We start from the raw sequence: 26296 nt of genomic DNA on the forward strand, positions 1-26296 counted from the left end.
GGCTTTTGTTCTGCTTTCATTTGTATTTTCTATTGTTTAATGGAGAATGAAAAGGAGAATAATATAAAGAGATTGTATTAAGCATCGCATGGTAGTTTATAATGTACTGCACAGGACCTGTATTAAATGTCCGAGAGGCTGGCAGGTTTTGAGGTAAAATCTCTGTCCCGATTGCACCCTGACACCAGGCAGAGGAGAGGTTCCTGTTACACACAGCCTCTGGTCTTAACTGACTGTGACCAGCCATGGCAAAGATTTCTTTGACCATATTGAAACGTGTATGGGAGATAAAATGCCTCCCTGGACCCCAGCATCCATTTCCTAAAGACACAATTGGCTTGGTGTAATTAATTAGATAGGAGTTGCACTTCTGCTGTCGCTGACCTTTCACTAATGAACGCAGCTCAGCTTTGCCATGGAAAGCTGGACCCGCAGGCTCCTCCTTGGGCTGGCTGAAGGATACAGGAAGTTTTGTGCCAACCAAATTGCCTTGCTTTCACTTTAGAGGCGAAAAAGCTTACTTTTCAGTTTGGATTTTTTTTTTTTTCTTTAAATTACTATTTTGTCTTAATGGTTTACAAAGCACAGGGAATTAATTACCAGAGAATGTATGGTACATTGCCAGAACTACTGAGTATGGATTGTACTGCAGACTTGATGTTTGTATTTATATTTGAATACTTGCCTTCATTTTCCTGTATAGGGAAAAAACTTGTTTACCTGTATTACTTGATCTTGAACGCTTACCTGATGGTTCACTATGTCCTTACTTAAAAGGAATGTTGCCTTTAATGTTATACTATTGACCAAGAAGTGTATTATTGCAATTTAAACTTTTATTTTGTTGTTCACTATACTTACCTTGTATCAATGTATTTATTAACATTGTATTTTATTATTGAGAAAAATCAATAAAAATCTAAGAAAATATACAGTAGCTTGCTTTCACGACTCTACAGCCCTTTTGTGTGTTTCTTCTAGTGCAAATATATAAGTATTATGTTACATGTAACACAGTATCTACTGTATGTTCATATGTGTGCTTATGTGTAAAGTCTGTTGCTTTTCATAAGCGCATTTTAACAGCCGCTGTGCAGGTTAGGGTTAATATCCTGGGAACAGCATGGCCAGCTACATTTTTCTCCTGTTTTGAAAAGCTAGCGGCAGAGCGCAGCTCTGGGTAGTGTAGGGAATCGGTCACCCTTCGGGGTCTTTGGATCCAAAGTTTTTGTTGTTTGAATGAGAAATTGAACTGCCATTTGAAGTGAAAGAAAGCCGGCATAACGTTAGTCCTCCGAGTGAAACTGAGCAGGTTAGCAAACATTTTTCTATGTATCCTTACCTCAAATGACCAGGAGTTCCCAGTCTTTCCCTCTGTATATGCTTAGTTTTTGGCTAATACTGTCAGCCAAAACTAACAGAAGTAGGGATTACAGACGGTAGTTCAGGTTAAATTTTGGCTCTAGGGCTTTGCTTCTCTTTTACAGTGCTCTTCATCTCAAGTCTTTTGTGCCACATTCGAACTTCACAAAAAGTCGATAATGATAAAGCTGAGAAATTACCCAATTTCTGTCTTACTGTGGCATGTTTATGCTGATATCTTGTTCTGTTAGGATCTTGTCTTACATGTGTTGTGGCGGCTGATTTGTAGTTCTTTAAAAAAATTCAGAAACATAAAATTTGCAATAATTATTGAAAGCATCTTTTGAATTCATAATGGTCTGGTTACTTAAAAAAAAAAAAAAAAAAAAAAAAAGACCAAAACAAAACACCCCTTACTTTAAAGTTTCGTATTGATCTTTTGGTATGCTAATATTCTTTTGAAAAATTGTGAAGGAAAAGAATTTCCTAGCATTCAAGAAACTCTGATTCTCCAGTATTGGTGAATTTGGTTTTCATTAACATGATGCCAAAAAATTATCAGGCCTGTAGGACTCTCTTTAATAAAAGAAAACTGCATTACCAGCTAGTTTTGTGACAGCTGAGTTCAAATGTGCATTTTTACACTGCTTAAGCACATAATATTATTTTGGCCGTTTTTTCTTCAAAAGAATATGAACACAGAAGTATGCTTCCTTCAGTTTTGTCCAACCAGATTGGTATTTCTTGAAATATATAAATTATGCCATGGTAACTTCAAAAGAAAACGCTTTGTGTTTTGTTAAAACAAAGCCAATATAAAGTAATGTTGTAAGTGGAAAATAACAAGTTCCTTAAAGCAAATCAGAAAATGCAAACCAGCTTGAATTCTCAGTTTTAATTAAGTTTTTAAAGCTGAAGCATGCTTTCAAAGGGACTCATAGTCTCTGAAATACTGAATTTTTGAGGATAAAACTTGAGATGCCCTGGAGAAGTTCACTTACCACAACTTGTTTGAAAATCGCAGTGCACATTTCACCCCTTTTGCAAAAGGCGTGTTTGCATATGTCTTTAAATAGGAAGTACCTGATAAGTTAGTAAGCCCTCTTGTATACCACTGAGTTTATAATTTGCTGGCACTCTTCTACTATCAGAGCCTGAAAGTTCAGTCTAGCTGATACTGCGCTTACACGTGCAAAACAGTTCATATGAACCTGCAGGATTTTTTAGTGAGGGGGAAAAAAAGTTACATTTTTTCAGACATCTACCCATTGATCATCACTTAACATGTGTAGTACTGATGAAATTATAGAATTACTTAAAGCCCATATAATGTATTTCACTGTTCTAATAAGTCTTAAGTGAGAATTACCAAAGTGTAGAATAATACAGTGCCTTTAATATAGGTAGACTAAAACTTTATAGTATTCAAATATTAGGGAAGAAATACACTTACCACTAGAATTTGGCCTCCAAGATGTCATTATTCTCCTGGAAAAAAATCATTTTTCAAATAGGAAAGAAATGTATCTGGCTTCAGCTTTTCTAGCTACACATAGTTTAACGCAAATCTCTGCAGACTGGAAGTCATGGGAAGCTTACTGGATCTGGCTCTAAATTTATCTTTCTCTTTTTCCCAACAGGAATCAATCCAACTACAGCTTTCAAGTTTTCCTAGCTTGCAAGAAGAAGATAAATCTAGTAAAGATGACTCCGAGAAAGAAAAAGAGAAGGATAAAAATAAAGAAAAAGATAAAAACAGTGAAAAAAACAAGATCAGAATGTTATCTAAAGGTGAACTTAAAAATATTTAAATTGCTACAATTACTGTTATAAAAAGCATTGTATGTTTTTATAAGCATGCATTTCTTTATTTGTGTATAAATACACAATAGAAGCGTTTTCATACATTGAGAAAATTCAGAACCTGAAATGTGTATGCATGAGAGTGTTATTCATACAAACATTGGGCTTTGAAAGTGAAGAAACCTTCCAAACTGAGGTTTGGTATAAGAGGGTATTAATTTTCTTTAATGTAAAATCACTCTTCTGAATACTTAACCGTTGTTGGTATAAACACATACATGTGTAAATATATGTGTGATTATATAAGGTAACTGTAAGACTCTAACACACTTTTTTTCTCCATTAATGATAATATATTGGCATGTCACTGTGCAATGTAGGCAGTAGAGAGTAATCCTCTTCACTATTGCTCCTGTCTCATGGAGAATTTCTCTTAAATGCTGTAAGGAAATCCATCCATGACCTTTAACCTGCATTGCAATCTACTATTATCACCTACGAAGACTTCTTCAGAAAAGATCTTTTATCTAAATTTGGTATTTTTAAAAAAATCTTTTTATTAATCCATGGTATAAAGTTGCAGTGTAATCTCTCAAAAATAATCATTGCCTACCTGGGTGTGGATCCGCAGCTGGTGTGAATTGCCAGTTGGCTTCAATGGAGCTCTCACAGTTCACGCCAGCTTGAGGATCTGTGTGTACTTTTGAGTCAGGCGATATAGCAATGCTGAAAAATTAATTCTGACTACTGTCACGCATCCCTATTACCCGCCCACTCTTGGGCGTCACTGGATTTCAGTCTGTTAATGCAAATAGAATTCCCACTGGCACGATGCCTCATTTGCTCTGTGTACAGTATATATTAAGTGATGCAAAGAGACATTGATGAATAAAATTTTTTTTTTTTTCCCATTTTTTAAAATTCTATTTAGTAGTTTAAAGGAAGAACTTGGCAGGGTCTTGAGTGGCATTGAATGTTTCCTGTGATTTTTCAAATGGCCAGCAGTTTCTGTCAGTGTCTAGTTTTGGTGCTACGTTCTCAGTGGAACTGTGAATGTCCACCTGATGCTTCCGAGCATAGATCTTTCTTGGCTGGACTCCAAATGAACATTTTCTTTCAGACTGTTGCTGGAAAATGGATTTTGATTTATAGCATAGCTTAATTGTAACTGTTGAATTGAAATAGATGATTGGGGGGGGTGTTTGTTTTTATTTTTCAGATTGCAGTCAAGAGTATACAGACTCAACAGGCATAGATTTGCATGAGTTTCTCATTAACACATTAAAGAATAACCCCAGGTAGGTATTTTTTGCATTAGAGCTGGCACTCCTGAAATTAAAGCTGGCGGTCTTCGATTTCCCGTAACTGTACACTGTGTTTTATTAATTCTAGAGATGGTTATGAGGGAAAATGTAAAGGAGGTAGGCTGTTAACTGAGGAAAAAGCTATAAAAAGTCACCAACTTCTACTCCCTCATCCAGTCACCTATTGCTTAATTTTCACTTTCAGCAACATCTGGTCTTTGTCCTTACCTGCATATAGCTCTACATAATGTTGGCAGTAATATATTATAACCACTGCAGTTGGAGATTTATATATTAATATAAAGTAGCTTCCTTTTGGCAATGCTGTACACAATTAAAATCCTGTGCATAGTGCCAAATTCTGCTCTCTATATTCCCATAGTTTTCATTTGGAGCGACAAGCTTATCTCATCCTTAAATTTGCCTCTAAATGTCTGAGGAAGGATCTGTAATGTTTTTATACATTGTGATTTTCAACGTTCATTTCAATTGAATCTGTTAAATAGGTACCATGTAATTCTGCAGTTATAGGAGAACTGTGAATAATGGGTACCTAACAGCTTGCATAACCTCTTGTATAGATGATGGAAGGTCCTTGAATTGTTTTATCTGCACAAAATGAGAATGTTCAAAAGAATTAAGGAGTGATGGACTCCGTCAAGCTTAGAAAAAAATGTATGTGTGGAAATATGCTGGGGAAATTTTTGAGTATTTTTGGCGGGTGGGGGGTGGGAAGGAACATCTGAGACCTTCCAGTTGAAACCAGAGCATTTTGACTGAGAAATGGTGCAGCATTGCCTCCTGGGAGCCATAGTTCAAAGGCATTGATCTCCATTGTGCTCTCTAACTAGATGAGATGTGCCCAGTCTTCTCGCCTGCAGATCAATGCCTCATGGAAGATATGTCTCGGACAAAATGTTGAAAATTTCTGTGGGCAGCATCTCTTCTCATGAAAGAGCTAGGTTAGCTTGAAATCTCATTTTCCATCAAAAAAAGGGTGGAAAAGGACCAAAGCTATCCATAGCAGTCAGAGTCCTTCAATGCAAGGCGTTGATCACAGCCTGGTGTGGCTGGAAGCACTCTCAGACCACAGTTGAGCTCAACGAAGAGCTAAATCTATCACGTATGTCAGCGAAAGTGCAGCAAAGCAGGCTGCAATCTTCTCCAGATGCGCCAGGGCAAAGCACGTTTCATTTTTAATCAAGATGGCTGACAATGCTTGCACAGTTGCCTTACAAACATTGATATATTCGTTTTTTTTCATCTGAAATGTCTGTTGGTAGTTGATGCTACAAATCCTTGCCTTTCTTTTTGACAGGGACAGAATGATACTCCTGAAAATGGAGCAGGAAATTATTGATTTTATTAGTGACAACAAGTAAGTCGGGTTCCACACTTGGTTATTAAGTCACGTGTGTGCATAGCAACGTGAGCTGCGTGAGGGGTCTGCTCATATGGACCACAGTGCTCCTGAGCAGTGTTACTGGCGCACCGCAAGATCAGGCTTTTATTTCCTGACACATGGTGGTACTGCTTAAAATACAGTAAATGTAAATGAAAACCTTTTGCTTTTTGTTGCATCGTAATTGCACTGGCTCTGCTCATTTAGGTCCAAAAATATAATTAAAGCTTTCAGTGCAGAAGATGATCAAATATGCTACCTCACGGGTCTTCCTGTATGCTATGTTATCCTAACGCATTGGAAAAGAAAACTGAACTTGCGTGGGGGATTCTTGCTACCATGTGCTCTTTATAATAAAATGTTTCTGCAGCTTTAAAAAACAGAGAGTCAGAATAGCAGCAGAGGAAGAAATTATGCTGATGGGAAATAAGCATTTTGTCAGTAAGGGAGAAAAAAGGAGTATTTGACAAACTAGATCTTTTCCAGCATCGCCCTGCATCTGACCTTTGGGAGAAAGGCAGAAAGCTGTTGCCAGTATCTCAGCAAATCTGCAAGATCGTTTGTGCAGGGAGCGTGAGTGTGTGTGCGGGGTCGGGGGACAAGTTCTTCCCAATATACAGAATACTCAGTAGATGCCATTAAGCGTGAGCTTTGTTTGTCCCAATGTAGCACGTGGAAATGTGCTTGTTAGAAACTCTAAAAGAAATTCCTTTCTTTTTTCTGCCTTCTTGTAGCAAACATTTATATGTAAATGCACAAAGGAGAAGTTTTCAGTTAAATTTCTGTCCACTGAATTATCAAATGTATTGCTATTTTAATTTAATTATAGCTTAGAGGGCAATGTAATTATCAATGCAATTTTGTTTTCTTTTTTTTCCAGTAATCACTATAAAAAGTTCCCTCAGATGTCGTCGTATCAGAGGATGTTAGTGCACAGAGTGGCAGCTTACTTTGGAATGGATCACAATGTGGATCAGACTGGAAAATCTGTAATTATCAACAAGACCAGCAATACAAGAATGTAAGTAACAACACTGTTGTGCTTTTCCTTGTTCCCTTTCACAAGAGCTGGTTTGTACCATGACTGCGTGGCATACTTTTTTTTTTTTAATTTTTTAATTTTATTTTTGTAGCAAGAGTGAGTGCTGTTTATCGCTTTCTAGGGTGGGAGGGCAGGACAGGGCTCGCATCGTGAGGTTATTTAAGGATCTAAAGATGCATAAGGAGAAATCAACCCAGTTTGTCTCTTGCAAGAAACTTAACACAGTATCTTGGAATGTTACTTTCCCTGACTCCTTAGTGCCACCACTTTGCTACAGAAATGAGCTCGTTGCTTTACGTGTCACCTGATATCATACGGCTATATTCCTAAATAACCCAAATGTTATTTAGAAGGTTGCCTCTTCCCTTGTTCTGGCTCTCCCTGCTTCAAGAGTCATTTTCTACCCAACCTGATTATTTAGGAGTTGGTTCCCCTCCACCACCTGCCACCATTCATTCCCTTTTCCTCCTCTTCTCCCCTCCTGGTTCCACTTTCTTTTCTCTTCAAATCTCATCGTTTGACCACAGAGTTTTTGTGGGTTATAAATTTGTTCTGATGCTTCAAATGCATTGCAAAATTCCTGGTAGGTTAAACTTGTGCTGGCATGCTTTATGCTCTCCTCCATGAACCTGTATAAAGCTAGCAAAAGCTCGATTTGAAGTTCCTTGGTTAATTCAGCAAAGATGCAGTCATGTGTCCTTGCCTAATCAGCAGCACTTGTGCTGCCCGGCGCCATGTGTGTACTAACCATCATGGAACAGTAGCCGCCTTCCCCCTCTTTACCTATAAACTACATAATGAAGAGGAAGTAATTACAACTGGGTAATGAAGGCTTGGTATCTGGTATTGGAACAAGAAAGCCCTATTTGAAAATTGTGTACTTCCTGTATTCAGTGTCTAAATTCAATTAGTAGGAGAAATAAAAGCATTTATTTCATTTACATATCCAGTAGTTAGGTGATTTACTTAGATGCAGTTGCAGAGAGTATTTTTTTTTTTTAATGTTATTAGCTTCTCCTGTAAAAGGCTAGAGGGACTACCTAATTTTGCAAGATCAAAACCTGAGCCAAACACATTGGTATTTGTTATTTCACTGAGCCCTAAAAATCTGCCGTATGTGAAGTAAATTTAAGATCACGGACAATTTATTTTAGATGCTTTTCATGGGCTATCCCTGAGATACTCGGGCATCTGTAAAACAACACTTAGACATTAATGTTTTTAAAGGTTTGAATAAAGCGTGCACTAACAGTCTGATTTTCAGAAGTCAAGAGAATTACCGTAGCTTGATAAAACTAACACTCAGGCTGCTAAGGCTTAGCCTAAGGGTCTGGTAATACCTGCCCCTGTGCAAGGGCTATGTTTGGGTATGAATAAGAAAAAGTTGGGTATGCAGCAAACTGGTGTTCTTTTTGAGCTGTAAATGAGGAAAAAAAAAAAACATTAGTCTCCTCTTAAACAAAACACAATCAATCATATTTGAATGCTTTTTAGGCACTCCTCTCTCTTTACAGTTCTCCCTTTTCCCTTAGCATCCGTGTCACCTCTGTAGTGCACCGTTACCGATCTTTCCTCACAGCATTGCCTTCTCCTGGTTGACTTGATAATGTGAGAATATCACATCAATATCTGATAATGCCTTGCTTGGTTGTGTGGCTGTACATCGCAGAGCTGGGTAGCACTGGAAGCACTGCTGGAAATGCTTGCACAGTGCTTCTGGAGGGGACACTGAAGTTGTCTTCAACAGTCAAAACTTCATCCGAGTGCTCTGGTGAAGCTGCGGCTTCTTGCATGGTGGGAATGAGCAAGAAAGGCTGTTTACCAGGCATGGACTGGCATCCTTGTGGGCAAGCTCAGCAGGCAGGACATTGCAGGGGTATAACAGATCGAATGACCCTTTCAGCTGTGGTCTTGCAAGCTGGAGGTGAGGCACAGAGCCAGACAAATTGGTTCTGACACCATTCCTGTGTACATCTTCCAGAAATAAACACAGGGCTTTGCCCCTCTGTTGACTGTGAGTACAGCTGTTTTGTAAGCACCACCCAAACTGCAGGTTTTTTCCCTTCTGCAGTGATTTGATGGTAGGTAACTGGATTATACGAAGCGCATATGGCATCATGGTGCTTCCAGTGTGTTATTTACATTATTTTGATACTGCTGTAAAATAAAGCTTTGTAGAAGTAGCTCGCTCTTTTCATAATAACTGGAGGAGATGGCATGTTTTTTTTTTTTTAAAACGTCCCTGGCTCTGACAGAAAATAGATTGTTATTATCCAGCTTGAATAAGGGCAGATGAGATTTTATTATTCACAGCAAATATTGTGTAAGTTCCACATCCGAAAGTGTCCGATGTGATTTCATGTGTTCTGCATTTCAGTACTCTCAGAGGAGACAATTTTGTGCAGTTCGGAATCAACACTAAATACTGGGAATGTGTTGACTCTATTAATTACTACTTGGACAGCATCCAGAATACCGGAGAATCTGGAGAGCGGCTGAAACGCTATTCAACTTGGTTATGCTGTGCTGTAAGCCTGAGCCTTGATAGTTTTATGTGAATTTATGGAGAGGCCCCATAGACAGATATTCTGAAGATTTGCATTTTGACAATAAATTTTCTCTTTATGGCATATGGTTTCCAAAGTACTTTAGCTGCATATTATGGAGAGGGAAGAATGTTCTTGCATACTGAAGAATTCATAGATTCTGCACTGGCTGTTACTTCTGCGTGTGTGTGTGTGCGTCTGTTTGGGAAGAGCATATGACTCTGCGGAGTTGCCATGTGGGCTTGAATAAGCACTGTGTGGCTTCTTTCTCTGGCTGAGTGAGGGTTTGTGTCACATCTCTGCTCACGCTTGCAGGCGATGAGTTGTTCCCTGGCTCCGGGCAGTGAAGTGCATTTATTCTGTTTAGCAGAGACCTCTCATTCTCACTGCCCGCAGGTGCTTGGAGGCACAAGTGTCAGGAGAGTTAATGGCTTTGAGATGAATGGGCTGGTTGGGAAAATCTGGCAACAATGCTACCTTAGAGGTGCCGTGGTACGGAGTAGGGTCTGTCAAGCAAGGAACTAGGGTATGAATGGAGTGGATGAGGGCATTTAGTTTCTTTCGCCAATTGGCCATCTTAAGGCAACATATATCCACTTCTGCATGCCTGTGCCTATAAAAAAATAGCTGCTTTTTGAGGGCTTGGAATTTGAGAAAGTGCTTATTGAAGAGGTTGCAGCTGGAAGGAGGGCTGTGGCTTGTCTGGTCAACTGTGCTGCTTTACGGAGAGGGGAAGATGATGGTAAAAATGCACTAGGACTTGAATCTCTCCGAGATTGCAATCCTGGAGCTTTAGTGAACTCTCAGTGAAGTCTCTCTGAAAAATACAGTCAGACCATAATGACAGTTTTGCAATCTGAAGACTATTTATGATGAGGAGTGTAATGTCAGGTGCTTTTTTTCCTTAATTTTATTGGAATATGAACAAGTCATAGTGTTCTTGAAGCTTCTTTTATGAAATGAAATTTTAAAATACAGAGAGATGACCTCAGCTACCCAAATGTTTGTTAACCTTCATAAAGTTAAGTCTCTGTACTCTAGCTCTCATTACAGAATAATGGATTTTAAAGACAAATTATCTTCGAAAAATAAATATCATTTTTCATGGTCTCATATCTTACGAAGTCCTGCCTAACTAAATTGTCCAACTTTTAAAATCTTATTCTTAGCAGTATACATGAGAAGCTGATCAGAAAATGAGGGAAGGTTTGTTGTTGTTGTATTGGTTTTATAGTCAAAGAGCTCAAATACTACTTAAAATTGGAAGTCTGCTTTGTTCAGTATGAAACTGCTCTTGTGTCACCATTGTAATGTATATTTGTCTGTCATCTGTGTCTGCCTGTCATCTATCTAAAGATATGCTGAAGTGTACGGGGAACTTAAGACAGTGAAATATGATATAAACAGAAGTTTGGAATTGAGGCATCCCAAACTGGAGCAAAAAAAAAAATGCGTATGTGCCACCTATTCTGTATATTCCTCATAATTCCTATCAAACAACTGGACGTACTTAAGAGCTTTTTGCAGAACTCTTCATATTATTACACATATCAGTTCAATCAGATTCATTCATTTGATTATCTGTAGATAGGTGGAGAAATGTAGGGGAAGTGTGTTTGGTGTGCTTGGTAAATGAAAAGGGTTTTCATTTGGTTGAGATCATCACCCGTGTGACAAGTATGTCTGTACCACAGCCTACACATGCATTAATGTACATTTTTATTTAAGTGTGAGTGGCAGGGCTCGTCAGAATTGAGAAGGTGGAGTGCTTATGATATATAATGCTTGTATTTAGACACTTTCATACATTCTGAGGGTGTAATATACCTATTATGAACTTTATACCAATACTCACATCTTCAGTTATGACTAATCTTTTTTCAAGAGCATCATGAGTTATGATCCTTGTAATATTTGGTTTTCTTCTTACTCTGTTAGTATGTAAATGCTAATATAATATTGGCCCAGTTGGAAGGTTTTTTTGGTGCCTTTGAGATGCATCAAAAACTTTGGGCAATAATAAGATGTTATGTGTATTACAGGGGTTCCTTATAGTGTAGGGTTGAACTGTATCAGCAGGAGACATACTGTACAGTATATACTTTGAATAACCTACAAGACCTTCATAGTTATGATGTACAATCTCTGTTATTCTGTCTCCTCTGTGTAAGGGTGGTTTGAGTCACACAGAGAAGAAACATTCTCCTTAGGTTTCTGTTGTGTGTACGCTGAGTGATCTCGTTGTAGATAACATCTATGGTAGTAGAGGTGCACTGTGCCAATTTCACCATCGTAAGATAAGGATCTGAACTTTGGTACAGGATCTTACAGACTTGTCAGTAAAATGGCATTCACTGAACATTGGCAATTTCAATGAGGAATAGTTTCTAGAAATTTTTTTTTTACCATAGCCTGAAGTGCCAAGAAGACTTCCTTGAGATGCCAAATGTTACAGCCTTTCAAGCATGCAGAAAAGTATGCCTTTCCCCTTGACTGAATAAGGTATTCACGGTTGCTCAGTGGAAATGACTTCAATTTCTTTGAGCAGTTGTTTGCTGATGGGAAAGATGGAACGTATTCCACATGCAATTGGTAACAGCTCTTTTTTAATTAGGTATATGGTAGAAGTTACAACTGTGTACCTGAATGCATTTTTTCTTTTTTTTTTTTTTTTTTGTCGAATCTCAATCAAAGCAATTCAATGTTTGCCAGAGAGTTTGAAGCACAGTTTTGTGTTCTACCCCTCTCCGCCCCCATTGTAATATAGAATAGTTACCTGGCAAATGGTTTGCTGTATGGTATTACATCTGCTTTTAAGCACCTTATGCTATCCTTGATTATCATATATGTACACAGAGTAATGATCTCACGAGAGCAGAATCACTTTTATGAGCCATATGATGTAGGAAAACATATGTGAACACCATTATTTCTGGGTGGTTTTTTTTTTTTTTTTCCTTGGAGTCTTGCATTACTTTTCTTCAAGACACTATGGAGTCCGCTCCATTCCTCTGTTTCCTATTGTAGTTACCTCTTTCCTGTCTTCACTACAGAATAGTTGTTCCTTGACTACTAAGAAATAAGCAGAAACTGAGGATATCTATAGTTTCCCTCTGGTTTACAATTGCTGTTGCCCAATCAGTTTACCAGTGCCATATGTTACAAATGTGTAGAGAAATATAAGGACGTGTACTAGATGTATGCAACTAAAATGGAAAAAACCTGTATAACTGAGAAATAACACTGTAATTGTCTGAAACATTTTGTTCCAGTTTAAGCTGAACTAATACATTATGCAACTAAGGATTTAGTAAGAACATAATAAAGCAATAACGTATAATAATAACTATGAGCATATGTAGCTACATAAACATATGTAGCTTTGAAGTAACAAATTATGTTGGTTTTCATGGATTTTATTTCTTGAGTTTTTCGTACAAAAATAATCTGTTTATTTCGGTCTGGGGTTAAATGAGGAACGTGATTAGAAAAAACTTTTTTCAGTGCAACAGTAATCACGTTTAGGATGCAGGAGCCCGGTGTCCCAGTAGTCATTGCTGCGATGCTTAGGTTTTAGCCTTTGGCTTCTTTCTTCCCTTTCCCGCTGCAGCCCAGAGCTGGGCAGCGGATCCCTGCGTGCCGAGCAGGGGAAGGCCTTCACATCTGAGAAGGAGTGGGGAACTTCCTAAGAAACGCTTCAGAAAAGCATTAAGGGGAATTATGTGTTTTGTGTTGAGGTTCAGGAAATGTCTGCCTCCAGCAGCGGCCTGAGCCTCCTCGTGAACTGCAATGCCGCGGCTTTTTATCGCAGGAGGAAGCCACCTGACGTGGAGGAATTGCCTTTCTTTTATCCAGTCACGTGGTGATTGGAGAAGTAATTCAGGGTGTACATATGTTAATAACTGCTAGGGATTTTAGCAATATCTTAATATTATGCTACAGGCATGTTTCAGACATAAAGTTGCCACTGTTCCGCTAAATGCATTATTTGAGGTTATGCACGCTCATAATTTCACTGCTTGATGCTCATCTGGAAGAGATTGAGCTTTTTTTCTCCCCGTCTCTATTTAAAAAAAAAAAAAAAAAAAAAAAAATCTTTATTTTAATGATACTTGAATTAGGACAGCCTTTTTTCTGAGCAAGCATTCTCTCATTTCAGTCACATGCCTGTCTTGCATGAAAGATACAAAAGAAAAAACTAAAATACTTGGTACACTTGAAGTTGAGCTGAATTTGACCGTTAAATACTGGCTTCATTCTTACTTCAATCAGTATAAGCCATATACTGGACCCATGGAAACTACTTACTCTGTAAATGAGATGTTAGGGTTAATGAAACAATTCTAATAGCTCCAATATTAAATTTTCATCTAATGTAATTTATCAAAACTAAATTGTTTATAATTAAGGTGGACACGTACTTTACAGCTGTTCTATACTGTAATGAAATATTAGTTAAGCATTAATCAGAAGACATCTATGGTATTTCTTTTTGATTGGTTTTTTTTTTTTTTTTTTTTTTTTTTTAATCCTTACAATCACACCACTTAATAGTGTAAGTTTTGATAAACCTAGAAGGGTATAATCACCTGTTCTGTGTGGGGAGATGGGAGGTTACCCAGGAAGAGTGTGCTATGGAATAGCAAGTAGGTAATCTGGTTGAGAGAAGCTCTTCCTTGCATGAGTCATTAACCCATGTCTTTATATGCTTGTCCAAACTGTAGCAGGAAGGTGCCCATTAATCAAGCTGCTGTTTGGTCATTTATACTTTCAAATCACTGGAGGCAGATCTGGAAATCTGAAATGGCCCCTATGCTTTCCTCAGAGGTGACTGTGCATCAGCAGTAGGTGAAATAATGTCTTTAAATCTGGGCATTTCAGAAATGAGGTGCTGATATATAAGCAAGTGAATTTTAGAGGTTGTCCAAATTGTTTTTTAGTAATTGCCTTTTACACTTCTGTTGCCTGCCTCGTGTTTAATGTAGGAAATATGACACGATCACTAGAAATTAAAAAAAGTATCGTGAGTTTTGAGAAACCTTTGTCTTTATAGTTGTTAGGAGCCTTGCGAGGCTGTCTCTGATAGGTTATTATAAACAGGCGCTCTTCTTCAGGCCAGTGATTGTTTAGGGGATGTCTTCTGATCCACGAGTCTTTCTGCTGGAGACGGGGAAAATATTCATGGCCTGAAGTAAAGTAAGCACAAGAATTTGTTATGGTATTAATTTGTGCGCATGGGGCGTTTCAAGAGGACTAATAGTTTCTTCGTTAGCCCATCGGCTTTTGGGGAACCATCTTGCCTTCATTGGTAGTCTTCTAATCTTGAATTTGCTTCCTTTTTTCTCTCTCTTCCTTGTTAATTTTTGAACTTCTAAGATAGAAAAATGTAATTTTAAATAGATCACAGCAGTTATGCAACACTGTAATTTTGAGCCACTTACAGAGTATGCCACATCCTTAAAATCAAATATTAATGAATTCCATAATAAACTATGCTACCACTTATGAGCCTCTACTAGCTGGAAATAAATTGATGCTGTGCAAAATGTTCAGTCTCGATAGACATTCTGAATATTAAGAACTAAATCCAGTCCAGGGGAGTGGGAGTGGGAGCGGGAGCAGAAGAAGCAGGTCCTTCAGGCACAGAAATAATCTTAGTTTGATCACAGGAGGACAGCAAAGCATTTTGAAGCTCCTAAAAAGCCCTCCTTTCTGAGAGAGGGCTTTGCGCTTCAGACCTGTGTGGCTGAAGAGCTGGTCTTTTCAGCACACCTTTGGCCTGCCAGCATCTCCTGTGAGTTCAGAGCTGGGTTCCCATGTTCTAGCCCCAAAATACTGGGCCAAACGTTGAAGCCCGTAATCAGGCAGACTCTCAAGGAATCAAGATGTACTACGATTTTTGCATCTGTAGATTAAGACCGGATGATTTGCTGGAATTAAACTTTAGGAAAGCCTTTGAGGGTCATGAGTTGTGCTATGATACCTCAACAGTAGATTAGGTTCTTTAAATACCATATACTCTGAAAGCCTTCAGGATCTGGCCCTCTGCTTGGTCCTCACACAGAATAACTTGACATGGAAGAGATTCCACATACATCATCTCCGTCCATCCTGCAGTCTTCACCTTCGCCATCGTTTTCATAATGGGAAACGCTACTGGTGCCAGCCCCACTGAAATGGTGCCACTGGGGTACTGGGACTGAGCATCTTGAAGGGGTGGGTGAGAGTGACAGGATGAACCTCACTCCCTCTCAACGAAAAACCCGGGGGGACGTCGCTTCCATGTAGTGTTACTGGCTCTTCCTTTCAGTCCTGCCAGAGCTTTCTGCAACCCAAATTAGAGGGAGAGAATGCTTGTCAAAACAACTTGTGACTTTTCACATCCTTGTTGTTTAGTAATAAATACAGAACATGTTTAGAGTCCAGATGCTGTTCTGAAAAAAACGTTAAAGAATTACAGTCTTTAACCAGGAAAAATGTAGCATTTGGTATTTGAGGTTTTTTTTCCCCTGTGCTACAGAGAAAGTAGCACCTTTAAGGAGCTGTCTCGTACAGGGTTGATTTTTTTTTTTTTTTTTTTTTTTGATGGCTTTCAATGTGCTTTTATGATCATCACAGAAGTTCTTAGTGACTCATACTATAAAAGCAGCAATCTGTTAATGAGGCATTTACCTTCAAATGCTTGAAAGGTGGTTTTAAGTATTAAGTTGTGATAATATAACTGCACTGTACTTTAACAATTATCTGTATTTAAATTCTCACTCTGACTTGAGACTGTGTTTTAGCATCCATCAGCCCCTAAATACATGACACCTATTTGAAGGCTGAAATTCTGGGCCCTCATTCTTGAAAAATGTTATTCTGAGAGAATTTTGTCAAATAATTTAACCTGTAGGGCTGGAATTCTGCATTTCATCATTTAGTTGGGGCCTTTTGACAATGATGATATTTGCTTCCAAGTTCTGTAAATTCTTGAACTCTCAGAATATGTTCCCATGCCTCCATGATCAAAACAGTCATTTGTAGTGCAGATAATAGAGTTTTGGCCTGCCAGGTAAAGCAAAGAAACAGTAATGCTTCTGTAGTTTTACTGTGGCGGTAATGCAGAGCTGTAGGAGAGCCTGCAGCATAAAACCAAAAAAGCACAGCGTGCAGCTGTAGTAGATATTCACAAACTAGCAAAGCAAGAAAGGCCACCATACTGTGTCACAGCATGCCTTCAAAATAGAGGCCAACGTGATGTTGGACTGAGCAGTCGGTTTAATTAAAGACAAGTGCAAATAACAAGAAAACACTGTTAAACCATAAGAACACCTGCATAAGAGTGCCCTAAATCTTCATAACTTCTCTGAATCCTGTCAGCAGCAGTGCTTCTGCCCCAGTCTTCCCATCCCATTGCTCTCCTGATGGCATCCTTGTGTAAGATCATCTTGTTGGTTATTCATTTTGTTTGCCAGATGATGATCCTGCGAGTACCCAGGGGTGGTGTTTTGCCCATTGCTAGCCCCATTACCCTACCTATCTTTCGCTTTGTGTTGCCGTTCGTTCAGGAGAGGAATATTAACATGCTGTCCCCCGTTACGTAGATTAAATGAACATTGCATTGCAAATGTAAAGTTCATTTTTTTTAAGACTCTTGCACACCGCAGCGATCTCCGCTTTTGCACTTGCTTTCCTATATTGCCTTCCTTCAAACAGCTGCTTCACTATTACCTGTGAGACTCTTGCAGATGACACGCGCTACAGTGCTTGCTAGATTTTTTAGCTGCATCAGGCACTGTACTGGCAAACCCATCTCTTCCACACACCGTGAGGTTGTTGCTTCTTTCGAAAGGCATCTTACAACAGCCTGTGTGCTGTGGTGCTGTCAGAACCATATGCCTCATAATAAAGATCTAAGTGCTGTATATATGTCAGCCCTGGCAATCCCAGACTGTTTGTGTGCTCTGCTAATACAGTGACTAAGTCTTCAGAATCGTAACATTCAAAGCTCATGCTTGTCTCTTTCCATTTGTCCTCTTGGTGTGGTATCTGTGTTTCCTGTTTCTTAGCCAGTTATTTCGGAGCTAATTAACTTATTTTAAATGAGTGCAGATTTTTTTTCCCCCAGCATTTAATTTCTTACCTCCCATGCAAATAGAGGTCTGTGAAACTGCATTAGTTTGCTTCTAAACATGGCAGATGCAACAAATGCCCTGTGACTTCCTTAGTCCATGTATCCTGATAGCTGTTACCACTCTGCAATATGTTTTTAAAATCTGTAATTTGATTAAATAGTGAATACTTGGTTAAGGTACTTAGGGTTTGGGGTTTTTTTCATTGCTACTTACAGTGGTTGACTCAGAATCAAAAGCATTAAATGAGCACATAATGGGGAATTCTCCTTAAAGAGCCCATGTAAAAAAATATGCCTGAGGGGTGAACTCTTTTCTGTCATACAGACATAAATTGAGAGGAACACTACTGAAGTGAATGGAAGTAGCTCACATTAAAATCACCATAATGATAGTAAAAAAAAAAAAAAAATTTTAGAATGGATGTTGCTATGAAAATCTTTCCTTTCTGACACACACAAAAACTACAAAAAAAAAAAAAAAAAGTTTTGCTGCTTATTCTAGCTTTACCATTTCCAAAAATAGGCTTCATTTTAAGGAATAAGTCCAGAAAAGTGTCTTTGGGGCCTTGCTTAAGTAAGGACTGCAGATGGCTTTTAAGTAACTATAAAATGAGAAAGGTAAATGATAATGGCTAACTTGCAAAAGAAAAAGCAGACACAAAAAACATCTAAAAGAGGTAGTGATGAAGATCTGACTCGGTGTTTCACAACATGACAGCATGGTTGAGGTTGGAAGGGACCTCTGGAGACCAGCTTGCCTGACCCACCCCTGCTCAAGCAGGGCCACCTAGAGCCAGTTGCCCAGGACCATCCCAAGGATGGAGACTCCTCCACCTTTCTGGGCAACCTGTGCCAGTGCTCGGTCACCCTCCCAGGGAAAGCATTCCAAGCACAGAAATAAGAAACTTGACCCATATCTTGAAGTGACCATTATAATGATCTCCCAACACAAAAATGAGGCTGAAAGACTTGAAATGATCATTGGCTGCATGAGAAGGAGCACAGCCACTAGAAATGGGAAAGCAATATTGCCCTGAGATTTTGTCTGAATACTCTCTCCAAGTCTGGACCTGATACTGCAGTGAAGTATGCAGAAGTGCTCCTGAACCAGGGAAAAACACTGGATAGGAGGCTTAATGATGCCTGTTGCATACTGTGTCTGGCAATTGGGTAAACTGATCACTCACCAAAAAGTTATTTTATAATCCATCCTCTTCCTCTTTTCACTGTGAAAGAAAATGGATTGGGAAAAGGTTTCCAAAGATTTTGAGTGATGGGAGCAGACTTTGCCGAAGTCCACAGATGCTCAGAGGGTTTTGGGAAGCTTTTCATGGTTAAAGGTTTGGGTGCTGCAGGACACCTACTGAAGTTGGTTCCCTGTAGGTATCCTGCTGGCACCTACCTGAATAGCATGGTGCTACCTTGCTAGGCAGGATGGAGAAGAGAGGCTGTCTTGGCTGCTGAAAGGGCCCATGCTTTCTGGCAGATCTGGGGGTGAGAAAGGGGCTGCGCAGCTGCCTGAGGATGTGCGTCAAAGAGCCCTAACTTACTCTGGGATCCGGTTTCTCTTAAATATTCATAGCACCTCATCAAAAGCTTTACAGGGAAGGAGGAAACGCGCTGTGTGTTTTGTTCTGAAACACGTTGCCAGAAAGATGACTGAGCTACCTGACAACTTTAGGAAATATTAAAGGAGTTCATATGCAATTGTGGTTTTGTGAAATTGCATTTTTAGGACACAGATGTCTTGCTTCCACCCATACTGTCAAGCAATAAAAATTTGGACGATCAAAAGGTTATATTAAATAAATAAAAAAACCCCACCAAATAAAAAGCCACCCCAAAGTTTACTCTTTTTTTATAATAGCCTGTGTGATTTACCCCTCCCTGTGTGTTGGTTTCTGAGTCTTTAAGGTATAATTGGGTCATACTTTTGGGTTTTCTCAGTACAGTCCCCAAATGGCAAAAATCCTATTGACTTACAAGGGAATTGGTATTTTCTCCACAAGCTTTTTTGGAGCAGTGGGGTTTGAGGTTCTCAGGTGATCCACTGATTGAAGACATGGGGGCTAAATGAAATACTGAATGTCATACGGGTGGGCAGCACTCGTTGTAAGCATACATTTGTGTGTCTGTTTTCTTGCACGTGATTGTTAGCACGAAGGTGGGTGTACTGCGTGGCCAGGGTCAACCCACCAATATGGGATAGGTATTGTAGATTGTTTTGTTTGGGTTTTTTAGAGAAGATCCCTAAATAGTTAGAGTACTCGAGTTAGCAATAGGGTCTTCAGAAGTACTCAGCGTCTCTTCAAAAAGGCTATGCAAATCCCATTTTTACCACTTAAAATTAAACTGAGGTGTGGTTAGGATTTAAAGGTGTGAATTAGGTAACCAGTGTGGTAATGGTGAATAAGTTCCTGGTTTTACATGGGTTTGTACTAACAACTGTAAACCATGTTTTGACTTGAGTAAGATCTTAATTTATGCCAATACTGAAAATAAGCTTGAGAAGTTCGCTCCCTTAGGTGTATGAACACAACTTGGTATATTGTGCAGGCTCTATTACTGATAGTATCAGGGCTAAAAAAGCTTAGAAGAGAAGTAAATGTGATTGTTATTAATTTCAGACTCGCATAAGATGAATTCACTGTATTTGCTGTGTTACTGTAATTATATACTGTATTAGTATTATTGATAGTATACTGCATCTTACTCAAAATTACATATTATTTTCTTCCATTTTCAAGCAGTTGATTCACCTGCAAATTCATAAACTAACGCAACAGATTTCCCCAGAATAACCATAATGTCTCTGCTTCCTTTTAGCAAATGCATTATACGGTTACAGGGCAATTTAAAGTTGTGAATGTGGAACTTGCACTGACTTCTGTCAGAGGACCAGACCCAAATCTTTGCAGAGTCAACCTCTTCTCTACCCAAATGATTGGAGCATTTGGTTCCACTCATTGCTTTTAAACATTGTTTGCCCTCTGCATCCTGCTAATAAAACATTTTTGCAATAGATGTTAAAAAAGAAAATGCAGTATTGAAGAAAAAAACCACAAACGTGTAAATAACACTGGACTCTGATATCTTCTTTAAAACAGTTAGTTTCGTTTCTTTCAACTAAATGTCTTTTTCTGATTTTTAATGTTTGAGGGAGGCCCGCAGGTTGGCATGCCTGAAGATACTTCTTGTTGTGGTATCCTGTTTCTCACTTGACAGTCTTCCCTCAGGCTTTGCATCCGTACTAACTGAGCTGGTCACGGTGTTTGCAACCTCGCTGGTAGCGGTGACCCAGAGTTGCAGTGACAACTGGGAGGGAAGGACCTTCTCATGGTGCTGGTAGTACTGCGGCGCTCCGTAATGCTCTGCACATTCGCAGAGTCTCTCTGCCCCAGCAAACTACTTTTCACAACTGGAGATTAATCGCCTACGGGGCTTGTAGATTAACTTTATTAACAGGCACGTACCAGATCATTAGTTTAGGCTCGTGGCTTGATCTCACGCTTTTCCTATTCTCTTCTGACAAGTGGAAACATTTTATAAATAGTAAATGAAGTGAAAATGGGATTAAAAAATAAAAATAATGCTATGAAGTATGAAAACCATGTTGTTGTCTAAATAAATTAGTGGTTGGAGGAGACATTTTCCTAAATTGCTTTTTCAAGCTTGTTTTTCTCTCTAATTTTCGATTACTTTTTTTTTTTCCTCTGCAATGTAAAATCCCAGTTATTTATTATGCTTGGTATATAGTTTATTAGATGCTCAGTAGATAGTTTACAAGTGTAAATTTTACACTGATAGAACAACTGCAGAAATTTTGTTTGTGCTTTAGGATGTAAAACCAGAAAAATAACATTCCTCAGCTGGTCCTGTCAAAGCAGAATATTTGAGGGAATGAATCTTCATTTTTGGCTGTGCAGGCACAGTGCTCATGAATGGGAGCAAAGGCAGAGCAACGCACCTAGCAATCCATTAACAGGGTTTTGTAGCCTTTCTGTTTATGAGGAAACATCACTAATGACCCATTAGGTTAGAAAACCATGCAGAGAGCCATGCTCCTCTGGGCTTTCCCAAACAGAAGGCTAATAGGGCATCCGGAGAGTCTTGCTGACTTTCATCTGTTGGGCCCTATATCTGTTAGTGCTAGCACCTACAGATGATGGACAAAGGCTTCTTGAATTCTCAAAACCTGTGGAAATCGGGCCGGTAGGTTTTGTCGCTTTGTCACAAAAATGCAAGTTGTGAGCAGAAGTGGGAGTCCTTCAAATTCATACAGAAAGAGAGGCAGGAGAGCTGCTGTCTCTTAATATTGTATTTCTAACAGTTCATTACAAATGTTTCCGGCACATCTGACGATTAATTGTAATGGACTGTAATTATGGCATGAATATGTGCTGTATTTTGATTTAAAACCCATTGCTAATTAGTAAAGTGCAAATCTGAATGCTATAACAACCAAATGGCGGCCGATTTACGCATCTGGTTTAAGTTTCCATTCTGAAATAAGATGAAGCTGAGGTTTTTATTTTAAAGTTTGTAGAGGACTTTAAACAAAGTCACTGACTTCTGTAAATTCTACCTTTTGATTTCTTCACAATTGCTCCAATAACGTCAGTGGAAGCTTTGTGTCTTGTTTAGATGGGTCTCTAGATGTGAGCATCTCCTACCAGGACCGCTGTTAGCAGCGCCTTCAGCGCAGAGTGTAAGGTTTGTGTTCCTTGATAGAATCCTCACGGTGTGACACGGCGTATTACTGCTTTTACAAACCAGCTTGCGCGTTAGCAGCGCCTCGGTTGGGTGACAGCAGCCTACGAATCCCAGCTCAGTTCTCGAGGCCAGTGGTGGGGCTTATATCGACATATCGACAGCGGTGGGGCTTAAAACATTACAGGTTTGGGTCTGGGAGTGGTGCAGACTGGAGCGTTATTTACTGACAGCTACGAGGCGTTGGCAGTGACATGAGATGCTTCTTAAAATTTGCTTTTTGCGCAAGGTGAGGTGACATGAGATGCTGCTTTTTTTGCGCAAGGTGAGAACACGGAACAACATCCTCCAAGCTTACGAACCTGAAAATGTTGAGCTTTTAACCTGTGGGGTTTGGCTTGTAAAAATAAATAAATGTCTGGATGGGTTTAAATCGGTGAACTAATTGATACTCTATGATTGTTCTGGAGTATTTTCCCCACTTAACGGTGATGCGGTAATATTTTGTTTAAGCAAAACACCACCAGCCCCTCCCATTACTGGTTTTGTTTATTAGGAGTGAGGAAACTCTTGGGTTTATTTTTCAGATTTCGGTCAGTTTTTCCTTACTCTTAAAGGTGGATAGGCTTCACTGAGCGGCAGTGTTGCCGGAGGTCACAGCTACTGAAGGAAGCAAACTAACATAGAGTATGTTAATTTGTTTTCCCTGTCCTTCAGTCACAGTGAGGAGAGTCTAAATATTTCAGTGACTGCGACTTTGGATTCCCGCTCCTTGCTACACAACAACAACAAAAGCTATTTATAGCAATAACAGTTAGCAGCGATACAGCAGCCTCAGACAGCTATAGGCAGTGTCTCACCATGACCGCAAATGTTAACTGCTTTTGCACTGAATGCCTCTGTGAAAACAAAGAGCACTGAGAAATAAAGATCAAAGCAAAACCAAAAGAAAGATTTTTTTATTGCTATGTTTTACTTTGCTGGCAGACCAGAGCAAAGGTTTTCTGAACATTTAAAAGATGAAAAAGGTGAAGAATCCCAGAAGCGATTTATCTTGAAGCGAGATAACTCTAGTATTGATAAAGAAGACAATCAGGTTGGTTCTCGGTTCGAGAGTTGCTGAAATTTGTTCTGTTTTTGAAGGTGGGCTGACTGATGTTATTGTTGTTCTTTTGTTGTTGCTCTCCTCCTCCTCCCCCCCTGCCCTCCTGCCCCCTCCCCGCCTCCTCTGGCGTCCGTACCACTGTGGGTAGCATTGAGCCCCGGCGTGGCCGCTTCAGCCGTGGCAGTGTGTGGGTTTGCATGGGTGGTTTGCTTGGCGCAGGACTTGCTGCATGCCCACGGGAGGGGGAATGCCGGTGGCTCCGGGCTGCGTGGACGGCTGTGTCAGTCGCATTTCTCAATGTCTCGCCTAACTATGGCAGTTGTTCCACTCCCTACAGCTTTCTCCTTCCGTTGTACCCATTCAGAGTTGGATTTCAGTATGGACCAATGATAAACTGATGTAGCCCAAAAAGGAGAGAGGAAAAAAACCCCATAAATAATAATAATTAAAAAAAAATGTCCCAAACATGTGATGGTGAGGCCAGGTTGATTTTTTTTTTTTTAAACCATCCTAAATTAAAGTTTTGACAAAAATAAATCAGTTTCCTCTTTTAGTTCCCTCCCTCCTCCTGTGCCCTCACCACCTTTTACTGTCTGTGTAACTTACTTGCTTGTCGTGCATGTACTGTGGCAGACGTTCCCCCTCTGTGTTGCCTGTGCCATAACACTACCTTACCTTAGGTGAGCCCGATGAGTAGGGGAGCGCCAGGGAAATGTGTGTGTTTGTGCTGCCTTTAAAAGCGGGTGTTGTGCTGTTTCAATCCAGTGCAAGCTGTGTATGTGGAATATATTAACAAAAAAAAAAAAAAAAATCAAAAAGGGTTCTGACGTGAATTGCTTTTATGAGAAAATTCTCACAGGTAAGAAGACAGCGTATGCTTTCTTTGCTTAGGTTATATTTGTGGAGGGACCTGCCAGTGAGTCTCTCATTGCCACTCTCCTTCATGTTTTCAGTAAAGGACTGATTTTTCCTTTCGTTTTTTTTCTCTATTTTTTTCCCCCCCTTTTTCCTTGACTTTCAGTTGTACATAGCAGCCTTGCCAGTTATGCTGCATCCGAGTTGGCTTCGAAAACAAACCCCAGATATTTCCAGGGTGTGGTGAACGTGGGGATCAGCCAAAGGAAAGCAGCATGACCTATCTCACCGGGTGCTGGAGTGCAGGGGGAGAAGGAGCAGTACTTGAAACCCAATTGCCAATGAAGCATTTCTTGCTGGGGGTCCTCTTCTCCCCTCCTCCCCCCCATGGCACAGCCATTTCCCGCACTGCGGTTTACCGAGAGGCACAAGTGGCCCTTCTTTTCCCAGCGAAACTGAAGTCGAGGGTTCCTTACGGTGTGGAAATGGTTAAAACTGTCGTGCCCGATATTTGGGACGTCTTCTCCTTGTACACATAGACTTTGGTGGGTTTCTTCTAGGGTTTGCAGTTCAGCTCTTGCAGCCTAGTTTCCCTCTTTTCTTCCTCGATGTCGTCGGTAGCGCAGCGCTGCCTGCCCTCCTGCTTCTCGCAGCTGGTAGGAGAGTCGAGAAATCTTAGCAGTTGAGAGCAAGGGCACTTAGGCTCGGGGTGAGAACACCCGGTTTTAGGACAGCGGGCCCACAAAAGCCGTGCAGAAAGCCTCGTTTCGGCCCCTCGCTCTATGAACCCGCGTGCAGTATCTAACGGGAAACCCGCAGGTGCCCAGCCTCGCCGGGCGCTTCGTGCAGGAATGACAGCTATCGTTTTCATGCTTCATTTGTTTAAGTGAACATTTATTATTCTCAGCTGACAGTTACTTAACGGCAGTTTTTAACAGCTCAACTTATATAACCCTCCTGGTTTTCTTTCTGCTCAGCAAAACAGAATTCTTCCATTTAGAGATGACAGACGAAGTAAATCAATTGAAGAGAGAGAAGAGGAGTATCAGAGAGTGAGGGAGAGAATATTTGCACAAGATGTGAGTAGTTGTTTTAATTGCCTCTTTAGTGCCATACCTTCGCCGGTAGTCAGACAGCCTTGCTCCCCTCCGACACGAACACCGCAGCTGGACTTGCCCTGTGGAGCTGGAGGCGGCAAGGAAGGGTGATTGGCGCAGAGGGTCCGAGAGGAGCTCGAGAGGTGCGGAGGTTGGCTTCTGGAGAAGGAGGTGACGAGAGTTGCAGGGAGAAGGGTAGAGGAGAGATCAGGCCCAGCATGTTGTCTGGGGAGTGCTTATCCCGTTTCTTTGAACGTTCCCGTGGTCTAGGTTTCCTTCTTTTTTCCTTTCTCTTTTGCCGACCAAAGAGCAGTGATTTAAATGGACACTCTCAATAATTTCAACTAGCTGTGTTATTTCATATTTGTTTCAAGCTGGATCAAATTTTGTTAAGTGTCCTTCTGCAGAGCCTCCTCCTGGTTTTGTTTCTTTGGGCCAGTGCTGTAGCGCTAAGATGCTAAGAACAAAGAAAAGCCAGAGGTTAAACATGGAGTTGCACAGTTTTTTTGAAATGAGTGATTAAAGAACTGTATTTCTGCCATCAGGAGGAGTTGGTCACATTGTTGATGATTTTATTCTGAAAGGAATAAAATGAAATAGGCATTATAATTCCTGCCTTAGCAAAAAATCAGAACTTGCACAACAAGCTACATTGCTAGAGGAAAATATTTAAATACGAAACATCTGGGAGCAATACCTCATCTTCCTGAAAAAGGAAGAAAATCCTAATTTGCTATAATACTGTAATGACAGGGTCCTAAAAGGAAAAAAAGGAAAAAAAAATCAACATTTTATTGTTTTATCTCGCATCTCAGTGGGAGCTCTGCTGCTTTGAGGAAGCTGGGAGTAAACCCAATTAAAACTATTACTGAAAATCATATTTGGCAGTGTCCTTTTAAATTAAAACTGTTCATATGTTGCAGGGCTAATAGTATTATTTTAGGTATCCTTTTA

General features: G+C 39.9%; 1 protein-coding gene across 26 annotated transcripts in view; it reads left to right on the top strand.

Moving 5' to 3' along the window:
• Window positions 1–26296, top strand: part of ARPP21 (cAMP regulated phosphoprotein 21) — a 205695-nt gene that overhangs the window by 103046 nt on the left and 76353 nt on the right. For 19 of the 26 annotated variants that reach the window (XM_075493425.1, XM_075493428.1, XM_075493422.1 and 16 more), the window contains 6 exons: window positions 3003–3153; window positions 4385–4463; window positions 5788–5847; window positions 6752–6892; window positions 23273–23381; window positions 25223–25324. In XM_075493425.1, coding sequence (XP_075349540.1) covers window positions 3003–3153; window positions 4385–4463; window positions 5788–5847; window positions 6752–6892; window positions 23273–23381; window positions 25223–25324 — 642 coding nt within the window. The remainder of the gene's footprint in view (window positions 1–3002; window positions 3154–4384; window positions 4464–5787; window positions 5848–6751; window positions 6893–23272; window positions 23382–25222; window positions 25325–26296) is intronic. The other 7 variants (XM_075493437.1, XM_075493438.1, XM_075493439.1 and 4 more) reach the window with 2 other exon arrangements.

Source organism: Mycteria americana, chromosome 2 (genome assembly GCF_035582795.1).
Source record: "Mycteria americana isolate JAX WOST 10 ecotype Jacksonville Zoo and Gardens chromosome 2, USCA_MyAme_1.0, whole genome shotgun sequence".
In the NCBI taxonomy this organism is placed as follows: Eukaryota; Metazoa; Chordata; class Aves; order Ciconiiformes; family Ciconiidae; genus Mycteria; species Mycteria americana.